Source organism: Diplotaxodon limnothrissa, linkage group LG20, assembly GCF_057381915.1.
Source record: "Diplotaxodon limnothrissa isolate DT_005_m linkage group LG20, D_limnothrissa_male_GT1.1, whole genome shotgun sequence".
NCBI lineage: Eukaryota > Metazoa > Chordata > Actinopteri > Cichliformes > Cichlidae > Diplotaxodon > Diplotaxodon limnothrissa.
Window position 1 is genome coordinate 22,604,588 of NC_140615.1, and position 26,256 is coordinate 22,630,843.

General features: G+C 42.8%; 1 protein-coding gene across 2 annotated transcripts in view; it reads right to left on the reverse strand.

Annotated features, from left to right (window-relative positions):
- Window positions 1-26,256, reverse strand: part of camta1a (calmodulin binding transcription activator 1a) — a 278,666-nt gene that overhangs the window by 31,063 nt on the left and 221,347 nt on the right. For both annotated transcript variants that reach the window (XM_085344132.1, XM_085344133.1), the window contains exons 6-7: window positions 26,130-26,201; window positions 253-406 (exon numbers count right to left, since the gene is read on the reverse strand). In XM_085344132.1, coding sequence (XP_085200258.1) covers window positions 253-406; window positions 26,130-26,201 — 226 coding nt within the window. The remainder of the gene's footprint in view (window positions 1-252; window positions 407-26,129; window positions 26,202-26,256) is intronic.

Below are 26,256 nucleotides of genomic sequence, written 5' to 3' on the forward strand. Positions count from 1 at the left end.
TGCTCATATTAAAGGCTATGAATAAAAGCTAATGCATGCATAGCCCAAAACAGTATTACTCAAGTTCTCACACATGGACTACTGTTGTTCATTTTGAGATTAATGGACACAAAAAGCTGCCCAATGAGGCTGCTCTTCTGCATGACATGATTAAAAAGCTATTTCCTTGTTTGTAAAGAAGTCATTTTAAATTTTAAAAGTGTGCGTGTTTCCGTCAAACAAGCTGCCCTGCTTCAAAATTCCTCAACTCACACATGGGTTTGAGCTGGCCGATCAGTTCCTCCTTGGTCCACTTGGCCCACTCTTTCTTGTCTGTATTGATGGAACACAGAATAGGTCCACATGGTTTCCCACAATCCTCGATCGCTGGAACATTCAAATAGTGGACGAGCACAATATCAGGGTTCTGTGGGGAAATCAGAGGGAGCAGGATGGTTACACAAATGCAAGAAATAAAAGCTTGATTTGCAAAGATGAAGACTAGAAACAAGTCAATTTATCTGCAAGGACAGTTAGAAGATTTGTTGAAGTGAGATATTCAGTCCTTCTAAAAAAGTGAGTATTCTTTTGAAATAAGTGGTAAAAAAAAAAAAATTCAGCTCAAGCATTGTATTGAGTCAAATAAACTCAAAACCAGCTTGTCAATTTTTCTTACACTCTTTATTTAATTCTTAATTTTAGTGAAAAATTCTCAAAACCAAAGCTACCAAACAAGATAATAATACACAATCTCACATTCACAACTTCAGCAGTTTTACAAAGAGCTTCTCATTCAATCTTCTTATTCACACACACACACACATATACACACACACACACACATACACACACACACACACACACACACACATACACATATATATATATATATATATATATATATATATATATATATATATATATATATATATATATATATATATATTTCTGTACATGAGAGGGAATTGGGCCTGTCTCATAAATGACAGATATTCAGCATAGTGCAGGAAAAAATTGAGACTTTGGGGATTGATAGTACACATCATGCAGTAAACTGTAACAAGTGCTAAACAAGTCCTCGGTAATCACCAGTGGTGAGACAGCACCTGTCTTTGGACTTTCAAAGCAAATAGGCTGGTCCCTGTCTTCATCAGACTAATCTCACACAGACAGCATGTTAACAATTTCAAAATCAGTTTGTGTTTTGCCAACAAATAGACCCGATTATGCAATTGCACTTAAAAACAGAAATGAATAATGATAGTTGATAAGGTTCGATAGGGTAGAGTGTTAATAATGATTATTAAAATGAGTTGTTACTGCTTTGAAAAAACAAATGTTGATAAAACACACATATTTGTAATAATTTCACTTAACAAATCCAGTGTGATTACTGGGCAGTCTTGAAACAAGTTAGCACAGCTAATAACAGTCTTGACGGACACAAGAGGGCTTCAAACATCCACATGCTGTGTGATGTGCATGCAACGCAACCAGCTTCTATAATTACCTTTATAGTGTACAATTTGTTAAGATAAAAAAAGACCCATATTTACATAATCTTCTGAACATTCTTACACATTTTTCTGTTCTTACATAATATATTATTCTCAAAATAGATCAATTAGACATACAATCACAAGGCTTGGTTAGATTAGGATTTTTTTGCAGTGCATAGTGGATAATCTGTTCCATGGTTTCTTAAGGATATAATGGAGTGATAGTGACACATGCAGTACTCGTAGCTACTGTGTCTCAGATGAGAGGGCTTTTATGTGGAACAAGCCAGCTGGTTGGTGAGAAGTAAATGTTGCTGAATTAGAAACCCTGCATGGTATCCCTCACACAGACAACAAAGCCCAAGAACAGAAGAGGAAATGCACAATCCAAAACATAGCCAGGCAGCAGAACAAATCTGGGATCAGAAATCTGCAATAATCTCACTCATTATGAGACTGTATCTCTGCATCTCCAAATGTGTGATTGGATGCGTATACTAGTGCGTGTGTTCATTAATGTGTGTATTTGTACGTGCATATGTGTGTTAATTACAATGTGTGCTTGTGTAACACACGTATGGCATTTTGTCAAGTCCTCCCACATGGTGAGATGATGCCCTCAATTAACTCTGCCTGTATTTACCAAGTCAAAACTCAATAATTTTCCGCCTGCAAATTGTTACTGGGTTACCTCTGCAAATTCTCTAAATTGACAGCTTATGAATAATAGGTAGCGTTTAAAGGAATGTTGTGCAGGTGTGAATAACATCCATTCACTTCTGTATTCATAAAAAGCTTTGATTACCCAGCTCTCACAAGGAATGTTCTTATTTCAGTCTTTATCATTTCTGTTTCACTGTCAACATCTGATTGCCACTAAAACCAACAAAGACAAACAAGGTAAAATATCCCCATACTGACACATACACCTGACCCATACACAGCTAAATGTGCAAACACACATATGGGTACAACCACAGGAAGAGATGCTCTCATTACATGGTCTCTGGGTATGCTTGTTAATCTTTTCTGAATGTTTGGCCTTGGAGTGTTCCTGTTGGTTGAAAGAAACAGAAGGAGATTTATTTGTCTTTTACAGAAGTAAATCACACAAAATCACACTTACATGTGTGCATGCAATTGCAGCTAAATAAGATGCAAGAATGGACAAACCGACTGAGACCTTGATCGAGAAAAATGCTGTGACAACACGTGCGTGACTGCAGTTTGAGGCTTCATCAGTACTAAGTGGCAAATAAATCAAGGTGCTGCTACTGTAGGTCTGTGCTCCCTCTCACTGTGAACCATTAATCTGTGACTATGCCCCCCTCCATCCCCAACCACAATCTCTTCCACCGCCTCCCACTCTGATTTTCCTTTTACATCAGGCAGGGGTGTGGTTGGAGGGACACACAGATACGCAGAACCAGTTACTTCTGTGAAAACGTCCCAACATGCGAACAACTACCATCTCTGATGTGTTTGGGCACTCACGGTTCAGCAGTACATAATGCAATCTATGGAAGACAGATGACCTTCCCTCACCACTAGCAGCAGAAGCTGGATCTAGACATTGCTTTGTGTTATCGTACTGCTTTCCTTGTCCCCTGTCATTGGCATGGACACTAGGTGATGACTGCTGCCCTGTTTGGATGGAGATGGCACAGGCGGTGTGCAATGCCCCCAGATGGCATCACCAGCTGTGTCAATAGCCAAGAGATGCCCTCAATCTTTACTTGGAATGAAAGCGCAGAATGTAGACAGCTTCATTCAATTATGAACGTACATAAATGTATGTGGCTCTATGGGCACAGTCGGGAGTGAATGTGCACAGAAATAGAGCACATGTAGAAGTGTGCGCAAACACACAAGCGCACACGAAAACAGACTGAGCAAGGACAAACTAATTAGCATAGTGTAACAGACACACATGTACTCACAAGACACATAAGGCTTAGTTGAACACAATCATACACGTGGATACGCACAATCTCCTTCCTCCAACGCCCACACTCCCAGCTGTTTCCTACCTTTTCACACATAGCTACACAAATATGCACACACACGTATAACACGATCAACACAAAGGTAGAGACCATGAGGTAGTTTTATAGCTCATCCAAATATAAGTAATCTTTATGTTCGCGTTTTACTATTAGGAATTTGCTACCTATTGTAAACCAAGAAGAGAGCCAGAGGCATATAACGTCTGGAACTTTCACTCTTTTTTCAGTCTTGTTTTACTTCTTTCTCTCCTCTTACTTTAGAACATATTTAACAGTTCTCTCTCAACTTAGGCCTACCTCCACTCAAAGAGGAAAACAACACAATGAAAGTGTAAAGCGTCACATAAATCTATCAGGATGGTAATTTAATTTAATTTCCTGCTGGCTGCTTTCTTTTTCCACAGTGTAATATCAGTGAGTTGGTTTTCCAAGTGTAGGGGGAAAAGGCTGAGGGTGACTTTTTGCCTGGATAGTCTTTTTCAGAGAAAATGAGATCTCATTAACTTATTGATTAATTGTGTAATGTAGTCTTTGGTTGTTTTTTTCCTCTTATTTCTCATGCAAGTCTCAAGGCAGAGCTCCAGCCTCTGCTCTGCAGCGGTGGGGAAGACTAGAACAGAGTTACAGGAACCTGTGGTGTGCATTTGCATGTGCAAACATTTTAGGCATTTTAGACAACACCGCCATGGATGAACTGGATTCATTGTAAACAACTAGAGACAGGCAACTAGAAAACAGATTCCTACATCAGATGTATTGACCTCACAGAGTTCTGTCCTGAAGATCATTAAATTAGTCTGGGATTATATAAGGGAAGACAGAAAAAGTAAAACAGACTAAAAAGGGGCTGCTCGGGTCAGGTTAGGTCGGAGGATTGATTACATGTGCACGCAGCACACTTTCATGCACACTCTGAATGGAAGCACGGAGAACTGGCCAGTAAAGAGACAGACGGGCAGTAAAAACTTAATGGGTTTTTTGACAGTTCCACCCATGCAGTGGCTCACTGGGATTTGTCCTTGTATGCCCGTTGACCAATACGCAACTGTGTATTTGTATATTATTATATTCTTACATGAGCCGGACATTGCTTGTCAGCATCTGTGCCAATCACTCATATGTATTAATCCATGAATTTATCATGTATGCATAAAATATAACATGTGTAGCTAGTATTTTGATGATGCTGTGTTGTGTTAATGTTTACTGCGCCTCCCTAGAACAGATGGATAGATGTTGAGCTAATTACTAGAGGAGTCTTGGGGAGTCAGCCATGGGGGCGGAAGGCCTGCTGTGTGGGTGGTGGAGCTCCTTCCTGCCCCTCCTTTCACCGATCTCTCTCAAAAACACAGTGAAAAACACCAACATACAACGGAATGAATGCACATATAAAATAATACAGTCACGCACACACAGACAATTACAGTCTAATATACAACGCACGAGACAAGCATGAAAAAGGTGTAGTGCCAACACTCACGCGCACACACATGCATATGCAAGACATCGCCATCGCAACCAAAGGATAAAGGTGCTGTTGTAGCCAGGCAACAGGTTTCTCTGGCACCCACGCACTTAGAGGCAGCCAGTGCTCCTACGATCTCTCAGTGAATGCCTACCTCCTCCTGAAGTCATACACCCTGCTCTACTCCAAAAGACAAGGAGGGAGAGAAAGGGAGAGAGATTCGCTGATGGAGCTGAAGACGGAGTTAGATGTTGGTGGAGACAGATACAATGACCTTCTACTTTGTGCTGAATGTATAATAGTGAATGTGCGTGTATAACTGCACAGAGATATAACGAACTGAGACTCGAGCACAAATTACATCTGTTGGTAAAATCTGGTGTGAGTGGTCAAGTGATGTGTCGGCTGTCTCGTTAAGTCTCTGTGACCTTGCCACAAGTGTGCCGCTCTCTTGGAGTTCTTCCATGTAGCTGCTCCTCCAACAGTCCACCATAGCTCATTAAGAGACAAAAAAGGCAAGGGAAAGAGAGAATTTGAGACAGAGATACATGGAAAGACAGAGGAAGAGAGAAAGAAGAATGAGGGTAACAGCTCTTATATTGTCATTCAGGCAGCTCTGCTCCATGATTGTACTCCACCATAGTAGGCCTCGCTTTCACAACTCGTGCACAGGAGCGATAAGAACACCATTAACATGAAAGAATCTTAATTGAGAGGGGATGCTTCATGGAACAAGGATGAGCCAGGGAGTGAAGGAGAGAAACCTTGTTCCACTCTGATAAAATAACCGACACTGAAAAAGTGGGGGGATTCAAAGTCTGTCATACTGAAGGAAAGTGCAGAGCAGACAGGAAATTAGGTATGGGAAAAGCCCCTCTTTCCACTTTCAGGGAAATAAGCAAAACACTAAAAAAAACTGAGGCAGTTCAGTGTGGAAGAATTGAACCAGCAGGCTATAGGATATCCATTTCAATACAAAATATCAAGAAAGCAGAAGCAGTCAATTGTTTTGTCACAAACATTCAGCATCAAGGCATAAATACAGCAGGGATGGGTGAGGATGTCTCTGCCTTTGTATCGGAGTCTGCCTACATTAGATTATAAATAGCATTTGAATGAGCGTCTAGAGGCAGATTTCTGTATGTTAGTTGGTGTATGTACATCAGTATGCGTGCAGAATGAGTGCAATGAGCTGTGAGTCTGAATTGAGTGCACTGACTGCATATTCATGCTGTCTGTATGTGCAGTGCATATTAGAATTTGTTGTTTGCATCGTTGCATTTGCCTGTGCGGTTTCATGTGAATATGGAACACCTGTGCACCGGATGTATGTCTTGCATGTCATGTGCTCACAGTCTGCAGAATAAGTACGAGGGGTGATTAAGGCTCTCTTCACTTGGCTATGCGGGGGCAGCTGCCCTGGCAGTGGCATGGTGATGGATAGCATCGGGTGCCAGTCATTAGGCAGCCTCCTGGCCTCTGGCACTGAGGTTGCACTCTTAAACACTGCCCTCCCCCGCCCATCCCCAAACACCACCGCTCATTTCAAGGTCAACTGCCTCTGTGGTGATATAAGTTCACCTTCACAAGTCACAAGACTTCTTCCTTTTGTTTGGAACCTTTATCGTTCCCTGCCAAAGGGTGTGTTTTGGAATGCGGGGGTGGCTGGCTGGTGCCTTGCCTCATGCCGGCACACAGAAGCACAGACATGCGCACGCAGTTCATCAGCACACACGCAAACTCACACTCACAAACACACACTGAGGTAAACAAAACCCTATGTCAAACCCTCCCAAATAGGTAGCAAACAGCCCGAAGCTCCTGTCGAGGTAGCAGAGCAAACCCCTATCTGAACCTGCTTCTCTCTGGGTTATCTATGACAACCTCTTTGTTTAAATGTTCCCAGTTTAGAATACAGACACTCTAATTGGGGTGTCTAGAGTCAAAGCACAACTTAACTGCTACAGTTCACCTTCTACTGCATCTAGCTCTCCATCAATTACAGCACTGCCTGAGTGCCAAGCTAAAATGATGCCTGGGGTGAGTATCAATCCAGGGTAAGAGTCAGTTTACAGGGGGCTTTCTTAATGTGAACTGCATCAAATGCCTGTGTCCAAGGTATGCGAGAGGAATGGCAGAGCAGGGGGCACAGCAGGAGATCCTGATTTAGGGAAGATTCATACTCCACCTCTTTACTTCCACTACCTAGTGTACTGGCTGGGAGATATGAAAGGCAGAACTTGGAACTTTTGAGGACCAGGAAGAGGCCAGCATGTTTGAGTGTGTTTCAGAGGAAGCCAGGGGCTGAAGCCTGTGATGTTTAATTCAGTAGCACATAATCACTCCGATGGAGTTGAGAGCGGGGCTTTAAATAACTCAGCTTAGAGGGGCAGAATGGCTTCACTCTGGGTGGGGGAATGCAAGTTTGTGTGTATGCGTGTGCGCGTATGTGCACTTGTGTGTGTAATTGTGGAGATATGTGAGTGCATTTTGCAATTCTACACGTCTGCGAGAATCCAAGAGAGTGCTCCACTATTTTTGTGTGTGGCTCCTCCCCGCTTTGAAATATTTTATTTGTGCAATGCACCACAGTAAAAGGTGGAGTGTGTTTGTTGCCTTGCCAAGTATCTGCATGCATTACAATAAAAGTGCAAAAGGCCAGTATTCAGAGCCTGAATATGGAGCAGCATTCTGGATGCCAAGCAGGCAGTAAGTCAGGCAGTAAGCCAGGCAGTGAGGCATCGAAGCTCCTTTAGCTGCCACAACACAACTCACAGTTTACAGCCCACTTATTCTTCCTAAGGCCCTTACAGAACACACTACCCTCTCCATTAGCTGCGGTGGTCCCAAGTGAGAGTCAATGCTACACAGGGGCAAGCTGGGAAAGGGCCAACCGGAGCCCAACTGACTGCCATAATGGCCTTAGCAGAGCCCATGGCAGTTATCCTAAAATTCAGTGGCCAAGCAGGTGACACCAAGTAACATGGGAGTAAAAGCAGGGAGAGAAAGTTAGTGAGCCCTCTCAGACATAGTGGGGCTTTAACCATGTGTTCTCTCTCTTTATGGTTCTTTTCTTTTGTTTCCACCTCACAATAACCTCACAACCCCTGGCTTTCTCTGAGTCTTTTTCATCACCTCGCTCTCTTATTTTCATCTCTTCCTCTTAGGGCATACTGCAATTCATTTGGAGGAAGAAACATTGCTAATGCCATCTCTCTTTACTCCCTCTCTTTGGCTCTTGCTCTCTTTCATATCAGTGCTGAGTCTGATTTGTTTGTGCGCGTGTGTTGTCTTTCTCTCTGTGCCAGTCGACAAGGCGTACTATTTATGTGCCTCTGCCCATGTCTGTGAGCGAATCAGGACTTCACAGGAGCAGCCAGGGGAGTGAGATGTGCTGGTGCATTTCTAAACAGGGAGTCACAGGGAGGACTGATGTGTGCCCAGCTGCAAGACGGTCCAACCTGGCCACTATCTTCCTTCGCAATAGCTCGCTGAAGAACAATAGATAACGCCACTGGTCAGCATCAGAAACAACTGCTGGGGTTGTATCACAGAACTGACCCAGTCAGGCACAAAGTGTTGTGAACATGAATGCACACATATGTAGATATGTACTTACACCACAAAGCATCAGGAGCCTTTCACACATTGACAACAGTAGCCACAGGACTGCTGAGCCTGTGTCCTCTGTCAAACAGGGTGAGGGGTTCATTGTTATTACTGGGCTGGATAGTGGAGCAGTCCCTGAGCTCAGCTTGGCAAGACCTCTCTCTGGAGATATACGCAGAAACCTCTGCACATGCACATGAGCAAACACACACACACACACAAAACATACAAATGGGTAATCAAATGTCTACCAATGGGGGAAAAAAAATGCTCAAATGGTTTCCTAGCAACCAATGGTGTGTACTGGGTCCACATGAAAAATGAAAAATAAAGACAGTGTGTGAATGGGTACTTGTGTGTGTGTGTGAGACAGAATGAAAAAATAAGGTTCAGATTAACAGTGCACATTAGAAAGATATAGAGGTGTTTTTGGACTGAAGTACAGAGATGAGACATTGTGCATTGAATAAGAAAAGGTAATGAAAAGAACAAAAAAGGGGGGAAAAAAAGCTGCATCAGGGACCTGCCACTCTAATCGACAAACAGCATTTCCCCAGTATCTCAACAGGGGCAGTGTTGACTGCGAGTTGATCCAAGGAACAAGTCTGCAGACAGTTAAGGTCATGGTAGTGTGATGTCGAATCACAGTTCAAAAAGATTGCATCATGGGAATAAATCAGTAGCTTACAGACTGTTACAAATATGTAACACTGCAGGGAAGGGGATTATGCACAAACCAAAGCAATGCCTTCAGGAAATGGCCTAAAATGCAGTGCGCCATGTTTAAATGTAAAACACAGGGGGTTGTGCTGTACCAAAGTCACACAATCAGGTGAGAGTAGTGGTTTATAAAATTGCTACAGAGCACTGCACAGAGAAACAGATGAATCTCGTTTTCCAACCACTGCTGAACAACATTGTAACCAAAACACAAGTCCCTTTTAAAAATGATTAAACAACAACAACAACAAAAAACCAGAGTTACATTTTATTTGTTTATCTATGTGCTAGCATATGAAATGTGAGGCGCAAAGCAGCGTGTAATAGTGTGTGTGTGTGTTTCCACAAGATACTACTCTGCGTGTGATTGTGTACGTGCATGTGTCGTATGTCTGTCTGTAAAATTGTGCGTGTGAGCTAGAGAAAGGCATACTATCTCCATCCAGCAGCTGTCACAAAGAGGCTTCAAAAAACAAGTGCAGGGCCGTGACAGAGACAGAGCGACCGCAACCTTCTGGTGGTGTAATAGGAAATTAATTGAGACCATCAATATGGTATTAATCATTAAAGAACAGGTGCTGAGGTGGCACTTTGCTGACTGCTCTGCTGTTGGCAGCACTCACATACACACTTAAAAGTAAAAGTTTGATCTGCTGTTTTGCAAAAAATGTAGGTGGGAACAAAAAGAGAGGTAGAGAGAAAAAGAAAATGAGGGAAAGAAAGTCCCATTAAAACACAAGAAGAGAGAGTGGGACCAGAATGCCCCAGAGCGTCAAACAGTGCTATTCTGTCAAATCCCGCTGGTGTCACAGAGATATGCACAAGGTGTCCTTTGGTGGTGGTCCAAGGTATTGGACGGCAACAGATAGTGCTTCTCTTTTGAACGGTTACAAAGTCCACATTAGGAGGCTGGAGGGCTGGTGGTGGAGTAAGTTGAAATGTTGTTTGCCAGAGAGACCATGTTTGGGTTTTGGGAGTTCACTTATCCTTACTGGTTTGGTTTAGATGCCAAAAAATATTCAATTAGTTTTAGGAATAGACAATATTTTGGGTTCAAATATGCTCAATTATAGTATCAACCCTGCAAATGAAAGAATTACTTCACCAAAATCTTTTGTTTTGCTTTGACAACAAAACGAATATTGTAGGATCAAATCAGTAGCACACCCACAAAGAGTAGAAAACCAGCTCCTGGAAGCACATAACACGTCACATCTCTTTCAGCGCAGGACCAGATGTGACCCTGGATTCACCAAAGATAATCAGATGTGAAAACTGGATGGGGTCCCCATCTTCAAGGTGCACCACCATCTCACACCTTCGTGTCCAACTTCTAGTTCATCTACTGAGCCAGCTGGGTCCCTTCAAGCAATCACTAGCTTGGATCCCCCCAAAAATCCAGATTTATAACATGAAAGAGAATGGACATGCCATTTGTCAGTAACCTATATTTGGACAGCTTCAAAATACTTCAACCCAATTTGTCTCATGAAAAACAAATGCACCTGATGAGTGACAGAAACAACACTGCACATAATCATTTGTATAATATCGCAGGGCTAATTCTATTAGTCTGTGTTTCAAGTAACACACTGTGTTTTGTGTGATTTTGATCTTCTGACTCTTAGAAATGCATAAAATAACATAACATAACATAACAAATGTAGGGTTTATAAAGTAGCAAAAAGCACTGTAAAAAATTAAAAAATGTCAGGTAAATATTCATTAATTCCCTTGGAGGCCATGTTTCTTATAGCAGCTAATTCATCATAAGATAAAGCACAGTGAGGACTCGAGGGCAGTGTTAATCAGCCGGAGGTGAGCCAAATTGCAGAAACTACAATAAGCTGTTAAGCACACCACGTCTTCAAATTGTTCAAGGTGTGTCACTGCGATGAATGCTTCTTCTTATGAATAATACATCACACACGTATACATAAATATATCTGGAACAAACTTTGTATATGTGTCTATGTGATGAGATGCGCACAAAACATGAGCGTATATCTGTGTTTGGGGGGGTTGTACTTAGCGGCAAAGTTCAATAGTCTTTAGGGATCGCATAAAGTCTTCCAAAGGCACCTTACCCCAAACCCTCACCACTCCATGTTTGTCAGTGTCAAGGTTGAGCCTATCAAATGTTTATGATTCAAGAGCTGTAGATAAGACAAAGATTGATCTGGATCGAAAGGCAAATAAGATTGCCAAAGCCCAGAGTCAGCTGAAAAGCCGGCAGAGGGAGCAGAGGGGGAGGAAAAAAGAGAGACTTAAAGGAGAAAATGCATTAACACAGGTCTAGCCCTGGGAGAGCACGGAGTATCGAATACTTCCTGTACACATACTGAATACTTGGGGAGAATATGGATCCCCCATCATGAGCAGCTGACTGATGCTGTATCCGTGAATGCACATGTGTCTGTGTTTGATCTATGGCACACGTGGCACAAAGTTTTAGAGTGCTGATGTGATCCTTGTGATGTGACTAGCACTGTGCAGACAACTGGGAGAATAGGACACCCTGTCTCTTTTCACCACAGTGGCAATAACATATCAGGTTTAATTTACCATCTCTAACAGTGGAAAAAAAAAGGGAAACGATGTCATCAAATAGAATGTTTTTCAAAGGCCAGTGTTATGCATGTATATTTGTATTTGTGTGTGCATGTGGGACAGATAGGGGGATAAGACCCTTTGATGAATTTCCCACTGGCCCTGGCCAGCTTGCAGAAGCGGAACAGAGCAGAGGCCACCAGAGAGTTGGGGTCTGAGCCCCGGGGCCTGTTTTTTCCCACCCTTTCTCAGCCTGCCTTCCCCTTACCTCCTCTGATCAATACTGGGTCCTAATCACTGAGGACAGTATGGCAGTCCTCTCTTTCTCTCATCTCCTCTCTGAGTTTTTCTTCTCATTCTTTTTCAACCTCTGCCTCTATTTCTAGCATAAATTATGCGCACTTGCTTTTTCTCTGTGAGTTTGTATCAAGGATGAACGCGTCCAGATGTGTCCCCACTTTTCCTATATTAGGAACACATATTCTGACAGTGTTTCTATGCATATTTGCAAAAGCGAGCCAGTTTGAATCTCTGTAAATATGTGAATAGGCTTATACGAGACTGTTAAAATGTGTGAATGTGTCTGTGTACAACAAGATAAGAGAATATCCTTGAAAAAGCAGCACCAACATAAACCCCAGTGAATTCTATGAGTAGCATGCATAAACTTGAATAATAACACATCCCCTCATTTAGGTGGCTTTATCCCAGTTATCTAATTGCTCATGTCTTTTTTCTTTAATAAACTAATGAATGGAGCTGGGTTAAGGCCTGGAAATACATAGCCAGCAATAAGAAGCACTGCTTTAAACCCCAAACTGCATCAGAACAGCTGAATAATTTGTAGGAGAAATAATTACGGGGCAGAAGAGCAGGCATCAATCCTGGAACACCGACAGTGCCCTCGCTGGAAACTACTTCACCCATAAGCCAAGGCTCCATTAGGTATTGTCTAGGGCCCACAGGCTAATTTGTTTGCATCAATAATACATTCAAAGGATTTATCTAACTTGCAAATGAGCGTTCATTTACTGGTCCAAGAGGCAAGGAGGAGAGCAGGAAGCAAAAGTGAAGGTGTAAAGGCTGAAGCAGCTGGTTGCGGGTATCTGGGACACAGTTAAGTCTGCTATGCAGCAGGATGGTGGTCCATATCTAGCAGGTAGTTGGCAGAATTCAGATATGGTTGCCTCTGACATGCTTGGCTAACAGCCAGTGTTTATGTAGGGCAGAGATGGGCCAAGGTGTGAGTGACCAACCATTGGAAAGGCATTAAAAATGAACCAGAGAGTCCCATTACAGGCACAACATATTAGCTTCTCCACCAAATATTCTCTGATCCCATGCCAGATGAAAAGATGACAAAGAGGAGTGTGTAAGTCTGTGTCTCTGTTAGAAGAAAGGGCTGTGGTATTAGTCAGACATGGTGGGGTACTGGGATCCCCAGTGCCCTTTGATCTCTGTTCTGTGCTGTCTCCCACAGGTGATACCAAGACACTCAAAGCCAAAAGTGGAGGTGGGGTTTAACAGAAGTGAGCTATAGAGAGAGAGGGGGAAAACAGAAGAGACGAGAGAGACAGATAAGTATGGGAGAGGAGGAAGGAAGCTGGCCATGAACATATGCTGCCTCCCCGTGCCAAGCCCCACTGGCTCAGGCAACCCACGCATACGCTGCACTGCTGCTGCTGTTACCACTCCAGCCCTCTCCAACACCAACACCATGGCACTACTTAGTCAAACAAAGCTGGAGAGATGAATCTGGAAAGAGACCGGGTCTCCCCAGTCTCAGCTCTGCCAGGGTAGGGCTGCTTGGCTTGGATAACACAGGCTGATTATAGACACACACACACACATACATATACAGAATAACGGCTTTCAGCTGTTTGGCTAGTCACCCCCAAAATTTGTGACTCTTCTTGTGTGGGCCACCATATAACACTATGATAAACTGTGAAACAGGACACAGATTTTGTAATTTTCTAATGGGCTTAATTTTTTTCACTCTGAAGAAAGATTGGTGGAATCTGCAAAATATAAATTCTTCATGCAAAAAATTAAAAAGAAGAATATAAAAAATATATTTGATTCAGGACTACTGTAGTAAAGGGTCTTAAACCTTTTGTTGATAGAACATAAAAATATTAGTACCCAATTATGCCAATTCACAACAATAGTCAAACAATAGTCATCTTAATGCACTTGTACCTATATTATTAGTTAAAAGCCAGACAGAATTACAGAGAAACTATCCACTAGCAGTCACAGGAGGATGTATAGTATGAACAGTGTATGTATAGTACTCATAACAAGCACTATAGTCTTATACTTAGATACTTCTAACTATACAATTTATCAGACATGAGAACAAAAACTGTCCTTTAGTAAAAGACAGCTAAAAAGACTGAATGGGAGGAATGTTTTCTGTACTGGCTGTCTAGCATTTCTCATATGGTTTGAAAAACAGTGTATGTGACCCGCGTATGTGAGACAAAGACAAGAGCACTGTGGTTACTGGAACTTTTATGCTTGACGTACTTTACACCTAAAGGTATCATTAACACTAGCAGTCTAAAGGCTCAATTCGGTTTTCATTGCTTAAAGATTTTTTTTATGCGCCAGATTAAAATTCACAGAAAGGTCACACGCTGTTATTTTTATAAAATACCTGATAGGATTTTTAAGTTGAATCATTTATCTATGAAATATTTTGCGAGACGAGCCACTGCCATTACTTAAAACGCTGCAGTGCGGCCGGGGAGAGGTGGGGGGTGGGGGGTTCCACAGAAAAATTTCAAATAATGTCTAAACGTGTTTTTGATTTTTGGTTTTACCGTGTTGTTGAAGGAATGGAGGATGAGGATGGGAGATTCAAAGCAAAGACAAAAATGCAGAAGATCAACCACACAGATGTACCCTGCTTGCTAAAACCCATGTGCACGCACACCAGCATCCTTCTAGACCCATAAATCCAAACAAACCCACACATGTAATAGACCCATACAAGACACCAGACACACAAACACCCTCAGACGTTGAGCTATATAATAACAAATGCTTGTATAACAGAGAAATCAAATTCAGGGTTCATCTTGCAATCTGAGCCTCACAAACTCAATTCCCCTCTGCTGTCTAGCCACTTCACGTTCCACGCCTTTTCTGTGTGAACGAATGGGGTCAGTATCGCCACATAAACATCATCCTCTGCTCTCTCCCCCTCCCCCCCTTTCTCAGTGAATGGATGCTGAGCACTGGTGCATATCTACGCAGGGATGGCAAGGGCACCGAGGAGAGAAAATCAATACTATATCTCAGCACTAAGCACAATCCCAACCAAAAGCAGCTGGAGTTTGCAGGTTGCTCCATAAACTGGACGGCTTCATCTGGCCGGCCACTGTGTCGGTGGATTGCTACTGTAATGCACTATAGCACAATGGCCTAGGCCAGAGTCTGCCAGACGCAGAGGTACACACACTCGCAGACAGAAAAACGCACATACACAGAGACAAACAGCACGCTCCTAGGGAATAGCAACAGCAATGAGAAAAACTCTCATGAGGCAGGAACAGGGTTGACAAACACACTCTCCTCTCTCACAACCAAGGAAAAGCACCTCAGGACCATTTAGCCCACCCTTACTAGGTGTGTGTACATTCACGCACTTACACAGCTGCACATAAGCACATAAACAGTCACACAGACGTACTATACGTACACACGTTCAGAGGCATATACAGAGACGGCCCTTAAAATACTCGCTCCAAAAATAGCACACTGGAAACCGGACTGAGGCTATTATTATTGCACACATGTCCTGCCCGGTCCCACCAAGGAAAGGGAAGAGACTAATGATTTTCCTGGTGCAAGCAATTAAAAAACTATTTGTCACCTGCCAGGTTGCATATGACGTTAGGGGCCTTGGCAGAGGACCACAGAGTAACTCCACATATACACACTGCACACAGACAAAATGGGTTGCACCATAGCAAGCCGTCTAAAGGCAGAAATGGTGCATAAGAAATAGGTGAAGCAGCTAGAGGGCCACTGAAATAAGGGAAGCAAGAGGGAAGAAACAGTACTTTGGATAGAGGCATAGAGTTTTGTAAACGGCTGATTTATCCGGACAGGTTAATACCAGGCCAAACAGAGCCTCAGACAGCACACTGCCGTCAGGAAGTCATGTAATATTTAGAATCGAGCCAGTGAAAGTCATTCTGCTCCTGGCTAAAATAGAAATGTATATTTCCCCTTCTAACCTACACAACCTCACCCCCCCTAATAACATGACAACAGAAAAAGTCGTTGTCATCCATCTATATCCCTACTCTGCCTGTCTTCCTTCTCTAAAAATGCAGGTTTATATACATTTTCATGTCAAATGACTTGGTTTAAGGAATTTGAACACTAAAATTACATTGTGGTACATTCCTATGCTGATCAAGTATTATGCAGTTTACATAATATCTGCTCAAACCCATATGTGAAACTTAGATAACATAAAGTGTTTAATTTATTTTATTTGGGTATCACTGACATATATGATTCCAGTATAAAACTTGCTATGGTGGAGGATATGCTCATAGGGTGAAAAAGGCTGATAAAGAGCTTCACCAAATGATGCAAGGACATTCACCTGAAGCTCTGTATCAGCAAAATAATGAACTTGTGGTGCAGGGACAGAAGGCCAGCTGTCCTGGTTGTCTTCCAGAGAGTGAAAGTGAAGAAAGTGGACTTATTCCTAAAAGACAAGTCACTAAACACGGAAACCCTTTTCATAGCCTGTGATTTCTAAGGGATGTCATAGTCTCATGATCCCGAGCTGCGATGTTCTCCTGTTTTAAGCAGAGAATTATGATGTCTTTGTGAAGAAGTCAAAGTTAGTGCATGCATTCTTGAGCTCTATCTAGACATTGATATTTGTGTTACCAAAAATAGGACCGATATGAAATCACAGTGACACTGACCTAAGTTTTGATCACCACTATCAGATCTAGATCTAGTGAACGTTTTAGCATTCTTTAAGGCATCCCTGATATATAACGTTCACAAGAACAGAATCAACACACGTTATGTGTGGACTGCCTGAAGGACAAACAACCACAAAGATCACGATAAAGTAATATCATGGAAGTTGTATGATGGTTTGGATGCCACATAATGGATACACAGTCTGACTTAAACCAGGAAGCCAAGATTTGACTATGGGTTGTGTGGGAAAAAAACACCTTTATGTATTGGAAGGGACTAGTACATGCAATATGCCTCCTTTGCACTATGCAGCCCTCTCCAGATTCAGCTTGAAGCATACACTTGGCTGAAGTAATTTATGAGGCAGCTCGTTAACGTTAGGTGATTTGCACTGCTCGTTTGCTCCCGCTCATCTCTACCAAATGATATCATCTTCTACCTCTAATCTCCTAACTCTAATCCCCATTCTCAAAGCACCGCCACCCCTCCCACCTCTTGTTTCTTGCGCCTCTCTTTCCCTTCCGCAATTTGCTTTCGTCGTCCTCTTCTTCCCTCCTCCTCCTCTCATTCTCTGTGTCTTCTCAGGTTTGCGTGGGTGTGTTTTGAGATGGGAGAGCAGACAGGGATAGGAGCAGAGCCGTTCCATTGAAGGGTGTGTGTGTGCGTGTGTGTTCAATATGACATCTACTCAGATCAAAAAAGACTAAAAGAAGTCTGGTTTGACTCTGAAGGCTTATATGCCCTTGTAGTTACTTCTGCACTGCCCCCTACTGAGAGGGAGAGAGTGGAGGCCAAAAAAGAGATTTTTCTCAAAACATGCAGAGGGGCAATAGCTCAGCAATCCTGGGGAGACGCAGTGGCAGACAAAAATAAAGACACAAAAATAAAGAGGGGACGGGGAAAGATGGCAGGAGTGAAAAGAAGAAGAGGAATATTTATTGGAAGCAACAGATACTGTATGGCAATGCTCATGACAGAGTTTGTTACTGACAATTAGGAAAAGAAATTGCATTGTTTTTAATTCATTATAAAACATGGTTGAGGCTCTCAGGACTTCAGTGTTCACTTTAGCTAGTAAATTGATTCGACCACACTGACCTAATACTTTGTCTTATATCCTTTCCACAAACAGTCCTTAGTCTCTTCATCCCTAACCCACAGAGAAATCAACCTGTCTCAGAATAGATACAGCTAACACTCTCACAGAGACTGATTTTTACAATGAAAATTGCCAATTATAGAAATTGCAATCAGAGCTGTTGGTTTGTACATTGATGAGTGGTAGCTGGTTAAAGGGGAATTGAGATCAATATCTGACTGAATGCAGAATGAATGACTCTGGCCCTACCAGAGCTTTTACGCTGACTTCTCTTGCTACTCTTTGTTTGTAACATTCACTTTCCCTGTCTTCCCCCCTTACCTCTCTCCTTTCTTTCCCTGGCTCATCTTTCCCACTATGACACGTCCAAGTGATCGTGTCGGGATGTCAGCCCTCATCCACGGCTAATTGGGGCTCAGAGGAGTAATCAGGGCAGGACAAATCAGACAGTTCTGGTCATTAGCTGTGACCAGTGTTCTCTGGGAAGCTGGGAGATGCGTGCACACTTCTGCCATCACGCCTGAGCCTGCAAAGTGACAAAGGCAGACGCATGGCTTGACATGAGATAGGCCCAGCACAGATTTATTGTGAATCCACTGATGTTCTGTGCTTTCTCACACGCACAGGCAGAAAGTAAACACAAATAAGACTGCCTGGTGACACAATTCCCAGAGATTTCTTATTATCTAATATGGTAGAGGCAGCAAATGGTTGCTGAAGAGAATGTTCATTACAGAGGAACAGAAGATATTATCAAATCAGGAGCAGGGTTTGTTGCACTCGCTAACTCAGACTCAGATATTTGCTTTCGGCTCTGGTTGCAGGACTTTGTAGTTGTTTTAGCTCACACTGGACAGTGAACAGAGCAGAATAACGTAAAATACTGGTGTCAATATCAATCTTGAAGTCTCGAAATGTAAACATGTCGATGGGTACTTTACCCGAAATCGGGTGCATGACTCTTGAGCAAGATGAATGTCAATTCGCCTTACTGGCGGAGCCTTAACCTTTCAGGATAACTGAATTATTTAAGCACCACATACCTGTTGTGGGCCTCTGTTTCTCTGTGTGGATTCAGAATGGTTAGGAGGCTGCATGAGTCTATGGTCACGCACGCCTCTTTGGCTGCAGAGTGAAAATGGCAAGACAAATGCAGCGGGGGATTTGTGATAATTGGCGGTGCTGGTGGGCTAGGCGACGGGCCTAGAGAAAAGGTCGCAGGCACTGAGGAACAGATCAGTCTGCCAGGAGGAAAGGAGGTGCCCGGTGCCTCTAGGGTTTAGCTCAACTTCTCCCTTTCATCATATGGAGAGATTGTGCTCCAGTAGGGGCCATTAATTAAGCACCAGTATAACCTTCAATTTGTTTAGAGGTCAGAAGCCCCAGTGTTACTGTTCTGGGCAGAGACAAACTTCGAACTATTTTCTCACTGAGTAGAAACAGGGAGCAGCAGATGTGCTCAGAGGTCAAGAAGCAGAGTTGATAGCAGGGGGAGAAACTTATTTGAATGTTTATGAGTATTGTAAAAAGAGAAGGTTAGCGTCAAAAGAACTGTGTCTGTGTGACTGCACATCGGGAGGAGGAGAAGTGAGGAAAATGAGGGGAGCCACAGGGACATGGCTCACACCCTGACATGCTCGTGAAGCAGCTGTTCTCCTCATGGCTGCGAGAGTAGGGGCCTGCCAGCAGCAGCATCCTGCCGAGAGCACCATGGTTTCCCACCATAGTGCAGTAACAGAGTAGCAAAGTCTGTTGCACAGAGACACACACACACACACACACACACACACACACACACCTAGAAAGACAAGCATGTGCAGACACTGATGTGCGCTCCCATAGCACATTCTGCCACCTGTTCTCCTGCCAGTCCGGCGTTGAGGTTTGGAATTGAACAGTAATGTCAGGTGTTGCAGTCAAATTCATATGCTATAAATCTGAGCTAATACTCTGTAGAGGTGCATTTCCATTTGATACAAACAACAGACTGCATAGCTAAAGGCAATTATATTTTTACTGCCTCCATTTGCTCTGAGATTGTAGACAGCCAGTCAAAGCCTCACCAGGTTTTTCTGACTCTCTACCCTCTGAGTGAAATCAACAGAACGATGCCCAGGCTCATCCATGATTTATCTCAGTGAAATATTCATTATGTAGCTTTGCGTAGTCTGGACGTATCTGATGTGAATCTGGACCTGACAGCTCTGCTCCGTCATCACACATCACCTGAGCCACTACGAATCCGGCACCTGTCTCCCAGTGCTCAACGCAGAGGCAACTAAACTGATCCGAATGAATAGAAGACTCTGGTAGATATAAAGAATCCATCTGTCTGCCTTTAGCCTGCAGGCATGTCCACTCTGGAGCTACTGTATCCTGCTTACACACCAACCGACGGATCAGCACAGCAAAGGAGCTGCTCAACATTTCCCATTCAGTTAACTAGGTTGGGAAAAGGCCTCTGTCTTCACTGCTGCTGAGTATGAGGCATGAGGCCTGATGAGTAGGTGTTGGCCCGTGAACATGATGTGCTGACAGAACTGGCCCAGATGTATCGATCTGAAGAGATTGGCGAGCTTGTTATAGGAAGTGAATACCTTGGGAGTTCAAAAGCACCGGGTGGTTTTGATACATCAACAGAGCAAAAAGGGGGGAAAAAAGTGTAAAAAAAAAAAAAAAAAAAAAGAAAGAAAAGGGGGGGGGGGGGGGGCTCTGATGTGTTGAACAGTTAGAAAAGATTAAAAGAAGAAGAGGGCAGGATTCAGCACCATGGACAGCACCACAGAGCCTACATCGCTAAGAGTTCTCTTTAATCACAAAGTTATCACTCTGCCTGTCCAATTAGGTAACCTTTGAATTATTACATAAATTAAAATACCTGAAATACTTTCTAATAGTGCTGGAATGATCACAGGGACAACAGTGACAACTCATTTTCCTACATAACACTAATTCAAGTGGTTCCAAAGTCATTATACTCTGAAGGACTAATGTAATAAGAAAAATGTAACTGCAGTGAATGATGATATTAATAATGTATTCATGTGAGACAGAGACTAGAGCAGAGTGGCCTAAGCTGAGGAAGGTAAGAGAGAGAAAGTGATAGCTGTGAAGAAACAAGGTCGTCAGCATTCCCTCCTGCCTTACTAGTCATTTCATTATCTCATTCCTCTCTCCTCCTCTTTAAAGTAGGAAAAGCGGGAGAGGCTATTGACCCCTCTCTGTGTTCGTGGCAGGCAGCGGGACAAATGAAGTTTCCCCTCAGACCCCCTCCGTATTAATATCATAATTATCCCCACCTCTGTGCCCCCACCGGCCAGCACAAACTCCACTGTCTGATTTGATGGAGAGGCACAAGCAGGGAATTACATTCGATTAGCACTAAACAAGAGAAGGGGACACGGAGCAATAGAATCAATCAGTGCCACCAGGACAGGTAAGATCCTTTGTGTTACTGAGTGTGTGTATGTGTGTGCCATGACACGTTGTACCTAGAAAGACTCTGTGTAAGGTGTATCTAATTATCTAATTATGCACACTTTTGGGAAAAACTAACAGCATTTAAAGAGTGGCCAGACATTCCCAGGATATTTATGGAGAATTGTGCGCCTATTTTTTGTTAGCAATGTTGAAAACACACCACAGTATCACACAGAGCCCAGTTTTAATATTATTTCTTTTTTTTTAACAAATCCACTGAAATGGGAACTTTTTTCGGAGTAAAAACCCACACAGTCCGCTCTGAGCAGCTATCTGTCTCAGCAGCAATTTGGATTCATTGTTTGCAACCCCAGATAACTGTGGTGGTACTTTCCTTCAGTCTCAGCCATTTGCGGGGATGGGCCAGACATTCTTAAGTGGTCTAATGCCATAGAGAGGTGGAGGTAGTGTGGCAGGAATGAGCAGATTGAGAGTGAGAGGTGAAAAGAACAAATGAAAATGAATGGAATGAGAGAAGACCCCCCTCGCAGGTCTTTATTCCTGTCCCCTGTCTCATTACCCAGGCTTTGACTCAATAAAGAGTGGATAAAGAGTGGATAAAGAGGCACACACCCACTGGTTAACCCCCTCCACCCCCTACCTAAAACACCTTTCACTAACCTCACTCCGTCTGTCATTCTCATTTCTCGCCTTCTGGATTTCTTGCACTGTTACACACATATCCAAAAATACTGACACACTGTCCTCTTTCGCTCTATACTACTATAGGTTTTTTCTTCCTTAAAATCTTTAAATGCATCTTTTTCTCCAACTCGCCCTGCAGTGTGTTTTTTTTCAGCTCAACTTTTTAAAAGTTGTGTCCATCTCACTCTCTCATTCACAGTCTGTCTCTACCCTCTCTGTCCTCTGCGTTCCCTCCCTGTCGGTGGTGTGTAATAGGAGTTATTTTCATCCCTGTCTCTCCGTGACTGTGGCTGCTGGATGGCTGAATATTTACATTTTTCACTCACTGGTGACCTTTCCCTGTTGCCGCTCTGGGAGCTCCAGTCTCCTTGCTGCTCTGCTGTTGACAGACTACTGCCTGCAAATCTCATGTGGACACAGCAAATGGTACACAGGGAGTCAGGGACAGAGAGTTCAGAGACTAGAGGAAGGTGGAAAAAGAGAGAAAGAGAATACGAAAGAGACTGTAACCAGGCTGACTGTCAGTTGTCTGAATGAAAGTGGCAAGAAAAGACAGAGGTGCTGAAGGTCTATCTGCATCTGCAGAGATATGGCCTGAAGTGTAATCCTTTACCTCTGGTATCACTGTATCACTGTGACTGTGGTTTCTTGTCAGCCCAGATGGTCTGCAATAAACTGCCTGAAAAGAGATGTAAATCTGGGGTTCCAGAAATGCTTAGTGCCAAAGAAAATGCACGTTTGTAAATAAATGCTTTTTATCCGGCAGCAGAAGGTGCTTATTCCTTTGAACAAGTGGATGTGTTAGCTGCACACACGCAGCTCGAGCCGTGGGTGTAACAAGAACTGCTGAGCAGTGTAAGAGATGGGGGCCAAGGATTCACTAACCAGTTGTTCTTAACTGATGCTCTACAGTTAAAGGAAAGAAAGGCAGAGTCAGTGAACTTCTCAAAATTTCATGAGTGATTATGTGCGTCTATCTTGTAGCTGGCAGAAAGCGAGGTTTAAAATGAAGGTTGCAGTTTTGAAAAGCGAGTGACCCAGTTTGACCTCAGCTCTGTGTTATTCACTTTCAGTTCGGTGTGTACATGTTTCTGAAAGTCTGCATGTGTCCTTGTGTTGTGTATGTGTCAAGCGCAACTTTCCCCTGACTTTCCCTGGAAATGTGGCTATTTTTCATCCTCGAGTCATGCTCCTCTAGCTCTGAAATTGACTTCGGCTAGAGAGGATAGAAAAAAGAGCATGTTCACATTCTAGGCCTGTCTGAAAACAATGCCATTATACCCATATGTAAGTTAAGGGTGTTGTCATCACTGAAAAATTCTTCCTCTCTAAACTGGCCCCACAGAGATTCCTTACTACTGCATTGCCATGTCGGTGATGGAAGATGAAATCCACAGTTCTCCTTCGGTGCTAATATTCATTCTGAAATTCAGCTGAACAAAATCTGAAGATTCAGCAGTCTGAATTAGTCAAATCAAGTGGTGTCTTCCAAAGTTATACAGTCTTCAGTATGAAATCCCCTCTTACTATCCCTCCACTACACAAGGGAAACAGTAGAACCACACAAAGGTGATTTAAGACCAAAAACAATGTAGGTTTGGATGATTTGATTCTGTTGTTTTGATATTAAAGTATTTTTGCATAGAACAAGGACTGTGGGTTTTGTCCCCAATCACTTAAACTAAAATGGCCAAAGGGGGATCTCAGCCATTACACAAATGAAAAAAGCATACCAACAGCCAGTAACTACTCGCATATGCATATGGCAATATAATAAATTCATAAGTGACCGTTGGCGTCTATCCCAGCAGAGTGTGGGCGAGAGGTGGGGTCCATCATGAGGCCATCCCCTAAATATGCTAATATTATTTCATTGTGTAGCTCATCACATGCAGAATAGCCACTCTAAATGTCAAATTCTGCTGAGTACACAGGAGCAAGTCATTAGTATGAGTATTGTAAAACATACTGTATTTATAGTGCTTGAGCACAACAGAGTTACAACAATTTGTGAACACTGTTGGGGCTGCCGTGGAAGTGGAAGAGGAATAAGGATGTGTGAGAGTGTAGCCAAGACAAGAAAACACAATATAGGAAGGTGAAATACACATACACACAGCACTTCTTCTGATCCACTGCAAGGCACCGCATTTGGTGGGAGGTGAATGAGATGGGCATGACAGGACGTCTACTCTTCCCATAATTATTTTACTTTTTTATTAGTTTTTGGGTATCGATAATCTATAGCAGCGCTGCATGTTTACTGCACCGGTCTGTCTTGTGTGGCTGTTGTGGGAAAAGAAAACTGTTTTTCTTCACATTATATGCAAATGTAAGTGCTCTCTTGGTTCACAAAGTAGAATGTAAAACCTTGTGCTCTTGAAATCAACATCTGAAGAGTATTCACTCTGACACAAAAGCAGCCAGTTATCATGAGAATAATAATAGACTGGTGCAGTAGGCTTTCAATGTCAGTGACATTATAAGATGAGCAAAAAAATTCCAGTCATTCTAATGAGATAGCTAAACATTTTGACTACGCTGTTTTTGCACAATTGAAAAAAAGAAGCTCTCGTTTTGCTGGCAACGACTTATTCATTGACACAATAACTTCATCTTGACGCTTTGAGTTAAACATCTTGGGTGAGTTACAGCTTTTTGTGAAATAACTACAGTGGTTTGCTGCATTTTTGAGCTGTTTTTGATGTTCAGTGTGCAGAACTTTAATCAATGTTTCACGAAATGTAGCAAAACATTTGAAAAAAAGCTGTAAGAGAAAATATTTGAAGATTTCTTGAAGATTTCCTTAAGAGGTGCTGCTCATACCACCGTGCAATGGATGAGGTAGTAGAGGCCAGAGCAGTTCAATAAAGTTGCTTAATGTTCATTTTGTCTCGTGAGGGACAGTGCAGGGTAAAATAAACTGTTATCGTGAGAGAACAGAGAGGGTTATTGCGTGCGATATGAAAGACTTCCAGTATGTGGTTGTCACCGCAAGTAATCCGATGAACACCAGATTATTTAGGCTGAAGTCAACCAAAGTGGGTTTGCTTGCTCAAATCCCAATAGGAAGGTGGAGTCATGTTTTTATCTTCTAGAGTAATTATTTCCATCTGTCACACACACTGCCAACATAAAGCAATAGAAAAACAAACAGTTTTTGTGTGAACGCTTTTATTTACTGTGGGAACGCTCAAATTATTTTAAGCGTTCCCAGAGTATTTAAGCAATTTTTCCAGCCTAGTTTTTCCTCTTTTGTCTTTTGCCCCCACTGGTCTGCTCTCCTGTTTTACTATCAGTCATTTTATGTGGGAGGGGAGGGATGGTTGTAAGGTTTGTGGGAGGAAGGGATATTGGCTCGATGGCACGTGATGATGTTTTCTCAGTCTAGTCAGTACACACATTTAATTTTAAACTGAGGCACATTAGCCAAAGTATATTTATCCCACAGATGTTTTTTTCTTCTTGTACACAGAGATGGATTGATTGATAGACAGACAGACAAACAGACACAGTCTCCACAACCTCCTTTCCTCTGTGTGTATGCTTTATGCTCCCTTAAAACAGTGTGTGTGTGTGTGTGTGTGTGTGTGTTGGTGTGTGAATGGCTGTATCAGACACCTTCCAACAATAATAGCTGCCATGCTAAACGAGAATGATGAGACGTATTGGGTAGGTGATCAAAGGACTACTATTTACAACCACTCTCAGCCTGCAGACTTGACGACCCACAATAAGCACACTATACTGTACAGGGAACCTCTTCCATCATGCTTTTACTGCCCATCACTGCAGCTGTTAGACAGGGGAGATGGCAAAGCTTTTAGCTGACTGAGATACCGGCCGTGCTGGACGGCGTGTATGGGCAATGCCATCAGAAAACTGAATGACTGGGAAAGATAAGGAAAATGGAAGCTGGGAAGAGAAAAGAGAAGGCCGAGAGGGGGTAGTGGAGGGATAGGTTGATGTGTCCCTGCTGGCTGTCACGAGAAAATGCTCCGGTTAAATAGAAAGTGATATCACGCAACTCATTCAAGTTCTTGTGAATTGGCAGTTAGAGTCTTCAGTAAACTGAAGCGTGGTGAACTGTAAAAGAGGCAAAGGGGAGTTCTTACCTGGAGAAGCCAGTAGCACCTACGGTGGAAGGTGGGGATGATGGAGGAGTGGACGTAGCAGCCATATAGACACTGGACAGAAGTGAGATAGCAGAGAAAGACAGAAAAGGGAGACAAAAAGAGCACA